The sequence below is a fragment of the Saccostrea cucullata genome, unplaced genomic scaffold (genome assembly GCF_032062105.1).
Source record: "Saccostrea cucullata isolate Sc308-1 unplaced genomic scaffold, CSIRO_AGI_Scuc_v1 ctg393, whole genome shotgun sequence".
In the NCBI taxonomy this organism is placed as follows: domain Eukaryota; kingdom Metazoa; phylum Mollusca; class Bivalvia; order Ostreida; family Ostreidae; genus Saccostrea; species Saccostrea cuccullata.
The window spans coordinates 18,549-35,037 of record NW_026929586.1 but is presented as its reverse complement, the minus strand read 5'-3'; the positions used below and the strand labels follow the sequence as shown (position 1 = coordinate 35,037).

General features: G+C 33.8%; 1 protein-coding gene across 1 annotated transcript; it reads left to right on the top strand.

The window, feature by feature from the left end:
- Positions 1-4,162: 4,162 nt before the first annotated feature.
- Positions 4,163-16,043, top strand: LOC134281320 (perlucin-like protein). Its single transcript, XM_062763803.1, has 5 exons — positions 4,163-4,265; positions 5,321-5,403; positions 5,558-5,639; positions 14,071-14,263; positions 16,016-16,043. The coding sequence occupies exons 1-5, from the start codon at positions 4,163-4,165 to the stop codon at positions 16,041-16,043; spliced, it is 489 nt and encodes a 162-aa protein (XP_062619787.1).
- The last annotated feature ends 446 nt before the right edge of the window (positions 16,044-16,489 follow it).

The window sequence follows — 16,489 nt, the reverse complement described above, 5'->3', positions numbered from 1 at the left end:
TTACTTCACAAAGCTCTAATTGGCAACTACTTTAGTTATGATATGTTTAGTTAAATTTTGATTGGCGCCAAAAAATCTCTTTAAAGGTCAAAATGGAAACCAGTTAAAAACGTTTGCGTTGGATCCTAAGTATTTCAAAACTAGAATTTTTTAACATTCTTTTTTGCTGAAGAGGAGAAAAGAATCTTTTTGATTGCAAAAGATTATCTCCCATTTCTAAGACTAACCAAATGAGTCCGTATATCTAAATAAGCACCTAAGAAAAATTTGCCTGGCGACTATTTTTGTTATTAGAAAACCAGCTGGCGCCTTAATTTTAGAGTAACTTAGAAGCCTATTGTTACCTGACCTCTCTGTAGAGTATACAACGACTGAGATCAATGCCACTGTTATAATAACAAGCATTCTTAGAGTATTGCATAAAAATACATGTCCCCTACCGGTTTCCCCTTTTCTCTTTCGGAGACAAACTCATTTGGAACTTTAATTTATTGCATAACGAACCCAATCGTAATCCAAATTATGAAAAAAATAAAAAAAATTCCGTCAAAAACCAATGAAGCGGAACGAAATTCAAACTTGATATGTAACTTATCAAGATACACTGACATACAAAAATCAGCTCAATATCTGCAAGTGTGTAGAAAAAAGTGCGGAAAACGAAGTAAAACAGACTGACAGACGGAAGGACAGACAAGCAGGCAGACAGACAGCTAGATAGACAATCGGACTGACTGACTCAGAGAAACCTAAAGTCGCCTCCGATTTCAACAGTTGAAAACTTGTAAATTTGTTTCCTATTTCTTTATTTTAAATGATAAACAATAAAACTCGGTTTTAACAAAGTCACTGGGACCTATGATATTACTTTGCGCTATCCATAATTTGTTATATACGTATAAGGTATCCGTTAATATATACAGTACCGACCAGACACAACCTAACAGAAAGCGAACCCGGAGCGAACCCCGGGTCGCTTATCCGGGTTCGCTCGGGGTCCGCTAGGGCTGACCCCGAGCGAACCCGGAGCCGACCCAAAGCGAACCCGTAGCGGACCCCCAGCGAACCCGAAGCGGACCCAGAGAGCGAACCCCAAATTCAGTAGCGGTCCCAGAGAGCGAACGCGGGTTCGGTATCTCTTTACAGAGCTGTCAATCAGGATTAGCGATTAACCAATCAGCGCATTAACCAATCAAAATAGCATATTGATCTGTCGATTTGGATATAAGATCGAACGTGTTGATTTAATTTGATATATATCCAAACACTGTACGTACAAGCAAAATTAAATGTGTGAACGTGCTGTGTAAATCTATTATGATTATTAAAATATTATTTAATATTTATTATAATATTTTAATTCTCCGGGTTGTATTTTATATTTTTATTCTTTTTTTATTAAAGCAATTAATTAATTATATGTTTTAATTTTCCACGTAGAATTATACATGAATATTTACGTTTTTATTTCTATGAGTCGTCCTCCCAATACTGTACTCAGATTGTTTTCTATAAGCCTGCTGCAGCTATTTTTTTCTTCAAAAACTATACATGTACAGGAAGATGTATATAAAGCACTAAAATGACCAACAGTTTTCGGGACGCTCTGTCCTTTCCTCGGGACAAAGAAAAAAGTTAAAAAGTCCTAAGAATAAAGGAAAAAGAGAAATCAAAAACAACTAGCAATTTACTACTAAACTACTTAACACTATATATTTACATAGTTACATGTTGAATTGGAAATTTATATAAACACTAATAAAGAAAGAAATCCGGACCGCTATGAAATGCATGAACATCTGGTTTATCGGGGTATACTCTGGTGAAGTGCGATTTACATACATGTAATTGAACGAATTAGTTACGCTAATTAATCACGACATTAAGTAAATCGTACATTGTTTCATTCTCTCAAAATGGCGTAACTATACTTGATAGAGAATAATCAAAGAAATATAATATAGAAGGGATATTTCAACATATGAATTATGATCTATTATAAATTTTGAAATGTTTGAGGACTTATTATTGGGAAAAAATAATTAATAAAGGGGTAAGCAATAAATAGTTATGTGGGTTGTTCGAGAGTTGGTAACGCAAACTAACTGTAGAGTTACACTAAATTGAAAGAATAATCTTGTTAGGTATCATCAGGAACTGGGTCTTATTCACGTTCATTCTGGTAAAGTCATTCAGTTTGTAAATACCATTAGGGTGGAATGACTTCAATCTGTGCACCCAGAAGGAAAATTTTCATATACACTCATTTTTTATGCCCAAGAAGATTAAGAAGATCAATAATTTTGATGTAATTTTTGAATAATTTAATGTTACACGTAAATTGAGAAATCATAAATAAAATAATAAAATAATAAGAATTTTTTTAAGACAATGTGTGTGTGAAATAGGGGGCATTTATTAATATATTCTTATCGGGAGGGGAGAACAATTATTAAAATTTTGCCTTTTTCTTTATTCTGATAAAAATCACACTCGCTCCAAAATTCTGACCGTGAAAAAGATCTAATATACAGTGTAATTTTGTTTTTGTTTTTTTAGAAAATGTCCGGTAAATATTCATTTCGAACTTTTAATGTTTAACTTCTATAAATGAAATCTAAATATATCAGATGTACAAAAGGTTACATGTAATTTATGCGATCATAATTCACGTGTTAAGAAAACATTTAAACTACGATTTAGCAAAACGTTAGGAATAACAAATGTACTTTAAACTATATAAAGCATGAATTTAAAAGGTATATTTCGTTTAGATTTCTTTCGTCAGTTTCACTTGAAAACTATTCGATACACTGAAAATCAATTCAACACTCTTTGCTTCCTCTTCTTTTTTGTTTTCTCGTTATAACTTAAGAAAAATAAATGCCTTTTAACCCGCTGTTAAATTAGTTTGAATTCCTCGGGATCGAGAAATCACGGAAATCAATTACATGTTATTCATGTACATGTTAATCTATGTCGAATGTACAGTTGAATTTTAGAAAATTTATCAACGTTCTCCATTATATCAATGTTTACATGTACAGTGTACATGTCCGCATCGTCGCATAAACAACAATGATCGATCCACAATACCATTACTGTACTGGAATATACAAGGGGCGGGGCTTACTGGCGGTGAGATTAAATTTGTCCGCTTCACGCATTTGCATAAAGCGGTAAGCGAACGCCGGGTAAACCCAAGCTACCCCGAGCGAACGCGGATTTTACCCGGAGCGCACCCAAAGCGCACCCGGAGCGCTCCCAAAATTTCTGAAAGCGAACCCGAAGCGATATCCATAAGCGAACCCAGTTATATACGGGTTCGCTCTGGTGTTAGGTTGTGTCCGGTCGGTACTGTATAGCCTGGGATACAAGATAACTTTGCATATCCGCGAACTCGAAATTTGCGTTTTCGTACTAAACGAATTTTACTGTAGTCTTAAAAATAAGGAGAAATTGTTTTAATTTCCTTTAGATTTGCATTGATGGAATACAGTCTCTTAGTTAATTTTTTAAATTACATTTCACATAAAAACGGTAATTTGATTAAAGTGTGAATCCGAAAACATTATCAATCTGTAAACATTAATTAGAGCTTATTGAAAATGAATCGTTTTCGACAATATTCTACAGTAATTAAATTTTCGAGAATAAACAATATTCACTGTATGCTATTTAACATTTTGATGACATTCCTTATGAAATTCAAATGATATTTTCCAACAATTATAGATCGTTGATCTGTTTAAATAAAGAACTTTTTCATTAAATATTGAAAATTAAAGGAATCTATTATCCTTTTGTTATTCCGGGAATATTTTGTTTCGATCAATCGGTGTAATTGTTCCTTTTTATAAGTTTAAATCAAACATTACCAATTTAATATATTGCAAACTGTCACTCAATATTTTACAGGTAAAAGATGAAGTTGAAAACTGGCGTCCAGCAATTTTATTTAAAGGCATTTTTATTTTATCTATTTATGACAATTTGTGGGCAATGCTTTGCAAGCAGTTTGGAAACAAATCTTCAGAGATTGTCTTATTTTGATAACTTTTTTCCATCAGACTCTAACGTCGTATTTTCTCAGTTCGAAGGAATAAGTCGCATTACTTGTGCTACGAAGTGTATTGAGGATAAATCTCTTTGTACCGGAGTCATGTACAACGATTTGGCAAAATCATGTGAACTACTGAACGCTCATTTAAATGAAACTTCGCTAAATTATCCAGAGGATGGATGGGGGTACTGGATAATTGTTGGTTTGTATTTGCCGAATGCAAAATAAAAATTTACTATAAATATATGCATAAAGAATAATGATTTTTTACTGATATTGTTATAAGCAGTTTTATTTGATTGATTGATTGATTGTATATTGTTTAACGTCCCTTCGAGCATTTTTCACTCATATGGACACGCAATCAATTGCCAGTGAAGAGCTTCAAATTTTGTCCTATGCTCGGAACTCAGGGCCATTGAGGGGTCTTTTTCCTGCCAGCACCAACTGCCACTAGGGACTTCAGTTTAGACAGTCTCATTCGAAGGACCGGTCTCCACGTCCCACAGTTTGATTCGAACCCGAAACGTAAGGATCATCTTCGCGACTCTATAGCAGACGCTATAACCACTAAGCCACACGGGCGACTAGACAGTTTCGAAGAAGAATTCAAGCATAGTTTATTTTTTCTGCTTTTATGAAATTTTTAATGTAGGTGAAACGTTTTTAAGAAACAATTTCTTCTTCGGAAAAGCTTAAAAAAATATTACATCTTTCAACGCAAACCATAACTACCGTATATACTCGCCTATAAGTCAGTATTTTGGGAGTAAAATTTTAGTCCAAAAGTCTATGTCCGACTTATAGGCGAGTCATAAAAAACTGGTAATTTTCTGGATGGCGAATCGTATTCTATAAACATTTTCAACAGCTATCATTGAACAAAGTATGGATACATTATATCATTTATATATTATAAGATTATACATAAATTACATGTATCTTGTATACATGTATGTAATAATTTTACTTTTTTTTCATAATTTAAAGTTATATGTCGACCTCATTTCTAAAAATATTAATTAAAAACTGGGTAAAACACCATAGCATTTATTAGACAATGTCATCTGATTCTGGCAAAAAGTTGTACCGACTTATGAGCGGGTCAATAGCAAATCCCTGCCAAATAACCTCAAAAAATACAACCGACTTATAGGCGGACCGACTTATAGGCGAGTATATACGGTACCTAGTGCTTTGAAATCAGACAGTTAAAAGGATTATATAATATTATATTAATATCTTAGTATATTTCAGGTTGTGATCCTGAGTGGACGTATTTTTCAGGATATTGTTATAATCACTTCAATCAAACGCCAATGTCATGGTTTGATGCTGCAGTGAGTGATTATAAAACTTTACTTAGGGAATATTATAATGAGTTAAATTAACTTACTTGTTAAGAAACAATCATTTAACTTTTGTAATGGATAATATTGAATACATTTAATATTGAATAAAATATCAATTAATATAATTACTTATTCTTTTTAGGTACAGTGTGAAAGACACAATGCATATCTTACGGATGTAAATTCCTTAGAAGAAAATACATGGATTTTTGAAAATCTTTTCGGTTTGTATCTTTAGAAAATTTATAAATATAATACCTTATTATTTTCAATGGTAATAATTAAGATAGATTGATCAAAATTAAAAGTAATAATACAATAATTAATTAATTATTAATTTGAGCAATGATCTAATCCAGCACTTGACTGTGGTGGGCTAAAATAAATTTTGACCTGTACTTGACACTTATTGCTTTTGAGCAGTGAATGGTCTTTTATGACAGCACCTTTACTGCAGCATAGGGTTTCAGTTAATATTATGCCATCCGAAGTACCGATCTCTACATCCAAAATTATCCCATGTTTCCCACTATTGTTGATGTCCCTGACATACCCTCCTAACTAGACAGTGATTCCTTATATTTCCATTTCATTGTGAAATAAAATTGTAGATTTAGACTTTAAACATGTCGATAAATAGATTTAAATCACATGATGACTTCCATACCAATTTCAATAGTCCTCGCCAACCGACGTCAAACACAAAGACAGCCGCACGAGATTTACATGCATATTTGGCCTCCTTAGCGTCAGACACACAGACAGATGCGCACGAGAATTGCACGCGTATTAGGCCTCCTTAGCACCCGACCTATCGACCTGCCAAATTTACATTCCGGCGGAATTATCCAGAAATAAACTACACCTAACTTTCAAAGAGTTATCACAGAGAAAAAAATTAGAAATGGAAATATTGACGGATATTTTTACAAAAATATTAACCAAACTATTCTGACTTGTATTTTCAACACTAATATTTTGGTATACAGTAAGCATTTATTGAATCATTCATTCTAACAAAAACGCCATTGTCCACGAAGTTTTTGGATAACCCATGTATAGGTCGTAATACGAAAGCCGGATAGGCTTATTTCTGAAAAGATAAAAAAAATATTTAACTCGTTATAACGAGTAAATTTTCTCGTTATAACGAGTAAATTATCTCATTATAACGACTTAGCATCTCGTTATAACGACTTAGTTGTCTCGTTATAACGAGTTAGTTATCTCGTTATAAAGAATTAGTTTTCTCGTTATAACGAGTTAATTATCTCGTTATAACGAAATAATAAGTTGCCCTTTTATTTCCAAATTAATAGCAATATAGGAATTAAAAATGGCTGCAGTTTTAATGCCATTGAAGTTTAGTTGATAATTATCAGTCGTACTTAACTTTCAAATTGATAAAGAGATGCAAATATAATTTGCAATATGGTTTTAATAATATTAATCCTATTCGAACTACAAGTATCTTGCCGTCAATAATCACAATTTGATAAAAATAGCAATCTTTTAATCGAACACATTTACACATTTATACGTTGTTGTGAGGTGTGTTGTATTTGTATTGTTTCATCATGTCTATTATTAGTAACATTAAGTTTCTTGAACATTCCAGAGTGGTCAACATGTTCGGTCATTGTTTCTAGAACATTCCTGAACTTTGTGTATGTCCAGAACTTTCCAGTAATATCATGTACTTACAACTTCTAGAATATTCTAGATTTATGATACTGTATAAATACCCTGTCAATTCGATGCATAGATACTTTTGTCGTATGAGCACCATTGAGTTACAACTGGGACATATTTTCACTGGGACATTGTGTGCAGCAACGGACACTCTGATGTATGTATTCTTAGATTCTTGCTAAGTTTGTACTTTATGTTTCATATACTTATTATATATTACTGTAAATAAATTATTGTTAAGTTTAATTTGTGTTATTGATCTTTGCTGGCATTTCGGGTAATTCTGACCCATAACAGAATTGGGGGCTCGTCCGGGATCAAGAATTTCTTGCACTTTTGCAGTTCATTGTCAGAATTTTGTTAATTAAATTGTTAAATTTGACTATAAGCCAGCAAAAATCAACATGGTATTTTCGGTCACAAACTTTCTTAGTTCGCCAAGTGTTCAGGTTTTTGATACGTTAAAAAAGGATGACTTGATCGCATTAGGTTTGCATTTTGGGTTAGATGTTAAATCCTCTCAGAGAAAGCAAGACATTAGAATTAAGGTTGCAAACAAACTAGTAGAAGAAAACATCTTTGAAAAATACGATCTTCCAGAATATACAGTTAGATCAGAGTTAGGCTCTTATAAAATGACAGACTATCAGTTTCAATTAGAGTTAGAGAAAATGCGATTTGAAAGAGAAGAGCGAGAAAGAGATAGAGAAAGAGAAGAACGAGAGCGTGAACGAAAATTTGAATTAGACAAATTAGCAGCAGAAAGAGAAGAGCGAGAAAGAGAGCGTGAAATGAACTTTGAATTAGAGAAATTAAAATTACAAAACCAACCAGAACCGTCATTTGTCAAGAATGAATTTGACGCAGCAAAAAATATTAGGTTAGTTCCAAAATTTCAAGAAAAATCTGTAGACAAATATTTTCCCCAATTCGAGAAAGTCGCAGAAAATCTTAAATGGCCACAACACGTTTGGTCAACAATGTTACAAAGTGTACTGGTTGGCAAAGCAGCTGAGGTATACTCTGCACTAGGGGTAGCTGAGAGTTCAGACTATGAGAAGGTCAAAGCAGCAATATTAAAAGCATATGAATTAGTACCTGAAGCATATAGACAAAAATTCAGAAAGTATAGGAAGTTTGATAATCAAACATTTGTTGAATTTTCACGAGAGAAAGAAGATTTATTCGATCATTGGTTTAGATCTAAGAAACTTGATAAAACTTTTGATAATTTGCGCCAAGTCATCCTGGTAGAAGAGTTTAAGGAATGTGTTTCTCAAGATTTGAAAACACATTTAGAAGATAAGAATGTGAAAACTCTTGAAGAGGCAGCAGTCATATCTGATACTTATGCTCTATCTCATAAAAAGAATTTTGTATCAAGATCTCAGACTAGCAGCAATTCTACCAATTCAGACACATATAAAAAGAGTGGTTCAGGGTCTCAGTCTTTCACAAGTTCCCAGTCTCCATCCCAAGGTGGTTCTAAGTCCGGTCCAGGACGTTTTGAAGGATCTTCTGGAATAGGGTCGCTTCCTACTTGTAGTTATTGTAAGAAAAAGGGTCATCTGATCAGTGAATGCTTTAAACTTAAGAGAAAAAATGATTTTGATAAAACTCAACCACACGCTTGTGCGGCAGTTAGAGGTGATAGAGAAGCCTTAGTTTCGATTTGTTCTGACACTCCTGATGTCCAGGGTTCACAGTCCAGTTCTATTGATTCTATGGAGGAATATAAGCCCTTTATGTCTCAGGGATTTGTTTCACTCGGTGACTCTAGCGAAATAAAACCTGTCCAGATTTTGAGAGATACTGGTGCTGCACAGACGTTATTGTTAGAGGGCGTGCTTCCTTTGTCTGAGCAGACTTCTACTGGTGGGTCAGTTTTATTACAGGGTGTGGAGCTAGGTGTCATTGATGTTCCCCTGCATAGAATTAGTTTGAAGTCAGATTTAGTTACTGGACCTGTTATCGTAGGTGTTCGACCTACTCTTCCCGTTCCAGGCATTTCTTTGTTGCTAGGCAACGATTTAGCTGGTGGAAAAGTTGTACCAGATCCTATAGTTTGTGAGAAAATCACTCCAGATGTTATGTGCGATGATGAAGATGATGACATTTATCCAGCCTGTGCTGTTACTAGAGCGATGGCCAGAAGACGAGAAATGGAGGCAGACCATACTCAAGCCTTTGACGAGACGAATTCCTCTGTTGATATTGATTTGAATGACACTTTCTTATCTGACTTTGATGGCACTCAAACCAGCATGGAATTACATAATATCAAGAAGCAAGAGAAGAAAGAATTTTTACCAAAATTTGGTGGTGAGGATGATGTTAGCCAAGGCAAGGACATCCTCAGCCGAGAACGTTTACTCTCTGAACAACATAAAGACCCAGATATCATTCAACTTAGTAAGAGGGCACTTCCACCAGAAGAGGCTATTAAAGTTGGAGAATGCTTTTATATGAAAGATGGCATCCTTATGCGAAAATGGCGACCACCTGACGCCTCTCCAGATGAAGTTTGGCGTGTTGTTCACCAGATAGTGGTCCCAGCTGCTTATCGTCGAGATGTCATGAGTTTAGCTCACGATACACCTATGGCTGGTCATTTAGGTATCAATAAGACTTATAATAGGATTTTGAGTCATTTTTATTGGCCTAAGCTAAGAAAGGATGTTTCGAAGTTTTGCAAGTCATGCCATGTCTGTCAGATGGTAGGTAAACCAAATCAGAAGATACCATCTGCTCCTCTCCAACCCATTCCAGCTTTTGAAGAACCGTTTAGTCGAGTGTTGGTGGATTGTGTAGGACCTTTGCCTAGGACTAGATCTGGAAACCAGTATTTACTTACCATTATGTGTACATCCACTCGGTTTCCTGAAGCCATACCTCTTAGGAATATAAAGGCAAAGAGCATAGTTAAGGCCCTAACCAAGTTTTTCAGTTTTGTAGGAGCACCCAAGGCAATTCAGTCGGATCAAGGCTCAAATTTTATGTCGGGGTTGTTCCAGCAAGTCATGCATGAGTTGGGTATTAGGCAGTATAGATCAACTGCTTATCATCCTGAGTCCCAGGGAGCGCTAGAACGTTTTCATCAAACCCTAAAAACAATGCTGAAGACCTATTGTTACCAGTATGAGAAAGAATGGGACGAAGGGGTTCATCTTGTGCTGTTTGCTGCACGAGAAGCAGTCCAGGAGTCTCTTGGGTTCAGTCCTTTTGAATTGGTGTTCGGACATACAGTTAGAGGTCCTTTGAAATTGTTGAAGGAAAAGTGGCTGACTGAGACTAGTGATCTTAATCTTTTAGATTATGTGTCTGATTTCAAAGAAAAACTTTACAATGCTTGTAAATTAGCACAAGAAAATTTGAAGAATTCTCAGATGAAAATGAAAATGTGGTATGACAAAGATGCCAGAAATAGGGTGTTTAAGCCAGGTGATAAGGTTCTTGTATTTTTACCTATTCCTGGTCATCCTTTACAGGCCAGATTTTATGGCCCTTATGAAATTGAAAGCAAGATCAGTGATGTAAACTATGTAGTTAAGACACCAGGTCGACGTAAAGAGAAACGGGTTTGTCACATTAACATGTTAAAAGAGTATTTTGAAAGGTGTGACCGAAATTCTGTAAAACCAGTTTCCACTTTAGCCAATGCTAAGACTGTTCAAAATTGTATTGAAAGTGATACGAGTGTAGAAATGAATGAGAAAGATTGTAATCAGAGTGTCCGCTTGAAAAACTCCGAAATTTTGGCTGATTTTGATGCCAAACTTGGACATTTGAACATTCACCAAAAAGAACAAGTTAAAAACTTGATGAATGAGTATCATCAAATCTTTTCGGATGTTCCAAAGAAAACTAATGCAGCTTGTCATGATGTTATAGTTGGCGACGCTCTGCCTATCAAACAACATCCGTACCGTCTCAATCCAATAAAATTGCAGTACCTAAGAAGGGAAGTGCAGTACATGTTGGACAATGACATTGTTGAACCTAGTAAAAGTGATTGGAGCTCACCGTGTATTCTTGTACCAAAACAGGACGGTTCCTACCGATTATGTACAGACTTTAGAAAGGTGAATTCTGTTACCAAAACTGATTCATATCCAATACCTAGAATCGATGACTGTATTGACAACATTGGAAACGCGAAATTTGTCAGTAAATTTGACCTGTTGAAAGGCTACTGGCAAGTGCCGTTAACAGAAAGAGCAAAAGAAATATCTGCTTTTGCTACACCAGATGGACTTTACCAGTATAAAGTAATGCCTTTTGGCATGAAAAACGCACCGGCTACATTCCAAAGGATGATTCACTCCCTTCTTCAAGACCTTGAGGGATGCGAGGCCTACATTGATGATGTCATCATATACAGTGACACATGGGACGAACATCTTCGAATCATGCGTGCTTTATTTGACATTTTAGCTAAAGCAAACTTAACTGTGAATCTTGAGAAGAGCGAATTTTGTCATGCTTATGTAGAGTATTTAGGTCATAAAGTAGGTCAAGGTTATGTTACACCCATAATGGCTAAAGTGGAAGCTATTGCAAAGTTCCCGATTCCTACAAACAAGAAAGAGTTAATGAGGTTTTTGGGCATGGCTGGGTTTTACAGAAAATTTTGTCCAAATTTTTCCTCAGTAGTTAGTCCACTTACAAATCTTTTTACAAAAGAGGGTTAATTTTGAATGGACAAAGGACTGTGAAAAATCATTTCATAAAATCAAATCTGTCCTTATGAGCAATCCAGTTCTGTCAACTCCAGATTTTTCTAAGCAATTTAAGCTTACTGTTGATGCTAGTGATGTTGGAATCGGGGCAGCTTTGTTTCAAGAACATAGTGATAATGTAGATAGAGTTGTTTCTTATTTTTCAAAGAAACTTACAAAATGTCAACAAAAGTATTCCACCATTGAAAAGGAATGCCTTGCTTTGTTGTTAGCCTTACAGCATTTTGATGTTTATCTGAATGTTACTTTGCATCCAATTCTTGTATATACGGATCACAACCCCCTGACATTTTTGCATAAATTGTCAAACAAGAATCAAAGACTGACTAGATGGAGTTTGTTGTTACAAGAATACAACATAGCAATTAAGCATATCAAAGGCAAAGATAATGTTATTGCAGATGCCTTGTCCAGAGTATCATAAACAAATTAGATTTTTGTATTAATGTACATATGTTTTACAATTTAAGTTTTTCATTGACATTCAAACTTTTTAAGGGGGGAGGTGTTGTGAGGTGTGTTGTATTTGTATTGTTTCATCATGTCTATTATTAGTAACATTAAGTTTCTTGAACATTCCAGAGTGGTCAACATGTTCGGTCATTGTTTCTAGAACATTCCTGAACTTTGTGTATGTCCAGAACTTTCCAGTAATATCATGTACTTACAACTTCTAGAATATTCTAGATTTATGATACTGTATAAATACCCTGTCAATTCGATGCATAGATACTTTTGTCGTATGAGCACCATTGAGTTACAACTGGGACATATTTTAACTGGGACATTGTGTGCAGCAACGGACACTCTGATGTATGTATTTTTAGATTCTTGCTAAGTTTGTACTTTATGTTTCATATACTTATTATATATTACTGTAAATAAATTATTGTTAAGTTTAATTTGTGTTATTGATCTTTGCTGGCATTTCGGGTAATTCTGACCCATAACAACGTGAACGTCTCTAAGTACACACTATTAAAAGTATATGGCCAAATGTACTTGCTTCAAAGGTTTGCAGTTTAAGTATAACAACTTTTTCCGATAAAACACGCTATTTTTTTATATATATGTTTAACTTTTGGATGACCTTATAGCTTCCATAATCAATGTCTAATTTCTTAATTAATGCATTATAATGGCAAGCTAAGGCAGGCGTTAGTTACGCAACATATCTTATATACACTTACAGTGTGATATATATTATTTTTAGAGTCAGAAATGTTTTGAAGAAGGGGGGTATGCAGACATCAGCAATTAGGTCTTGGGCCCGCGTAAAATTCGGGGGCTACTGTCCACTCATAACACAACATCACGAGGCAGTCATAAGGTTCCGTATACACGTATTTGTCTTTGGTTTTTTTTAGTAAAACAATACAAATCAACTGCATCGTTTATAATTAAACGAACTACAATCACAGACACAACCCCTCGAGAAAAAAAAAACAAAACTAGTTTGCTGTTTCTCAATGAAATATTTATCATACACACTTTAAACAAACTTGATCGACTCGATTTTATAAGCAATACTTCCTATTACTTACATATATCAACTTTAGATCAGTTTTTAACTCGTTATAACGAGAAAATTAACTCGTTATAACGAGATAATTAACTCGTTATAACGAGATAACTAACTCGTTATAACGAGATAACTAACTCGTTATAACGAGATAACTAAGTCGTTTTAACGAGATAATTAACTCGTTATAACGAGATAATTAACTCGTTATAACGAGATAATTAACTCGTTATAACGAGATACTAACTCGTTATAACGAGATAATTAACTCGTTATAACGAGATAACTAACTCGTTATAACGAGATAACTAACTCGTTATAACGAGATAACTAAGTCGTTATAACGAGATAATTAACTCGTTATAACGAGATAATTAACTCGTTATAACGAGATAATTAACTCGTTATAACGAGATAACTAACTCGTTATAACGAGATAACTAACTCATTATAACGAGATAACTAAGTCGTTATAACGAGATAATTAACTCGTTATAACGAGATAATTAACTCGTTATAACGAGATAATTAACTCGTTATAACGAGATACTAACTCGTTATAACGAGATAATTAACTCGTTATAACGAGTTAATTTTTTTTTATCTTCTCAGAAATGAGCCTATCCGGCTTTCGTATAGGTATTCAGATAGCTGAGATTTTATTTCGCGTGTCAATCATTTTCTCCTTTTCAATGAAAACAGATTCAGAAGAGTGCAGAGGATTTTCGAACTGTTATGTTTGGAGTGGAGGGCATAGGCTTGACGAAGATGGCAACTTTATGTGGATGGGAAGTAACTCTACTATTGAATTGGTCTCATCATGGGCTCCAAGTGAACCGAACGGTCGGTCGGGCGATGAAAACTGCATTGCAATAAAACGCTCAACAGGGAAGTGGTGCGATGCCTCCTGTTATTATCTGCTTTCATATATTTGCAAAAAAAAAAAAGATTATATATAAATGACAGAATAGCTGGATAATTGCGTTACTTATAAGTTTTTAATCTTTGAGACAGACATTGATGTAAGCAACGCCAGTTTAAGGGATATTGAAAATACTGTGTAACACAGGTAGCTTAAAAATAATCTTTTTTTCGAGTGCTCTTTATTGAGAAATATTACTCATGTAATGCTAAGCTCGTTCAACGTATGTTGAAAATTCTGTGAAAAACAGAATTTCTTTCTTGAAAAACAATTTTGATAAATATTATTTTCACTGTCTTTTTCGATTTTTCTTAATTGAGAAACATTACACATGTAATGCGAAACCCGTTTAACAGATGTTGTGCCACTAAGAATACATAGTTGTTGAACAATTATAATAAATATTCTTTTCACTATCTATATCGATTTGTCTTTTTGAGAAACATTACATATGTAATGTAAAGCCCATTTAACGAATGTTGAAATAACTGTGCAACTCAGGATTCACGGTTCAAAACAATGATAAAAATATTTTTTCACTTATCTTTTTTCATTTTTTTTAAAGAGAACATTACACAGTTATGTAACCTTATCCTTAATCAATATAAAATAAATAAAATAAAATTGTTAACAATTTCTAGCAGATGCTAACATATAAATTTTAAAAGATACCATTAAAAGGAAGTATCATAAAGCTTGGTGTGTGATTGGTTAATTTGTGATGATGATTTAGTAGGTAAAAAAAAGATGACTAAGCAGTGTCCGAGAATGTTTCACTATATAAAACTTTTTTACAAAATATTTTTACTTTTTGACTGATCTTTAACATGTGAAAAATGATCCTATTGCTAATTGTTTTATTGACAATACAATTTAAATTGATATATTGTTATCTATAATTTTCAGGAAAGAATACAGTAAAGCTTTTATTTCCTATTTATCTATGTTTAAATCGAATTAAATTTTTTTGGTAAAATTATAATTTCAAAACATTTTTTAAATTTTGTTTAAAGTACATTAGCAATTCAGACAGAAAATTTTGAAGTGTTTTATTCCCTATAAGGATTTTCTTAAAAGACTGTTTTTAAATCATTTTTGAGTTATGTTTCAGCGTGTATTTAATTAACAGCATTCTAAATTATTGTAATCATTCAGTAAAGTCAGATGCTGATCGACTTTTTCGACCATACTATTTTAAGGCATTATTTACACTCTAAATTGTTGACGATTTTCCTTTCACATTCGTAAATTGTTGTCCCCGATCATATCAAAGAGCACACGGCGGGTGTGACAGTTCGGCAGATGCCCACTCCTCCAAAGATCCTGGTCCCATCTTCGTGGTTGCTCTGCTCCTGTTTTGTTTTGTTAAATGGTCTTTAGAGCTTGAATACTCTTCGTTATCTTCTTACAAATATTCTACGTTTATGTTTTAGTGGGTGTTGTCATGTCCTTGCTTGTCATATCTGATGTAAAATACATATCATTTTGATCGAATGACAGATAAGAAGTTACATTTATTTTATACGATCAAAGTACATGTATATAAAATGTACTGCTTGTATACATTTTTTGATTAATTCATTAAAAGTTACCAAAAACTAAGCCATAGACATACAGTTAAAGGATTTCAGTTCCAGCAGATTTAAAATGGCCATCGTTCACATAATACAAAAAAGATATCCTGAAGTAACCTCAAGTACCAGTGTTTTACTTTTAACATTTCAGGTCACAGTCTGTACGTACACCCACTTAAAATGACTGTGTGACTAAAATAGAAGTACTTTTCCTCGGTTTTTCCATTTACATATACTCTACATGTATGTTTGTTTTCCATAATTAGAATAAAAACTGCGATGTATATTAATTCGAAAGAAAATGCGCATATTAATTTTATTCTATCCTCTTTCGCCAAGTTTTTTGCATTAGAAATGCATCACATTGAATGTTTATATTTCTATGATTGATTTTATCCATTTGTGTTGTATTCGCTTCGCTGTTGATTTCCAGGTTAATTATTTCCAAAAAACATTATGAATATATGAAACAGTGATTTATGTAAAATAAGTATATACAAACAAAGCAAATGTTTATAGCAGGGCATAAACGTTGACCCTCTAGGTGGAATCACAAGCTTAGAAGGAATAAACATCTCCTGTTGACCGTTATGAGCTCTATAAATATATTTTCATTAAAATAAGT

Coding starts and splice junctions, on each gene's coding strand:
- LOC134281320 (XM_062763803.1), top strand. CDS start 4,163: ATGTACAACGATTTGGCAAAATCATGTGAACTACTGAACGCTCATTTA. Junction 5,404..5,557: donor TGTCATGGTTTGATGCTGCA/GTGAGTGATTAT, acceptor TATTCTTTTTAG/GTACAGTGTGAAAGACACAA. Junction 5,640..14,070: donor GATTTTTGAAAATCTTTTCG/GTTTGTATCTTT, acceptor CAATGAAAACAG/ATTCAGAAGAGTGCAGAGGA.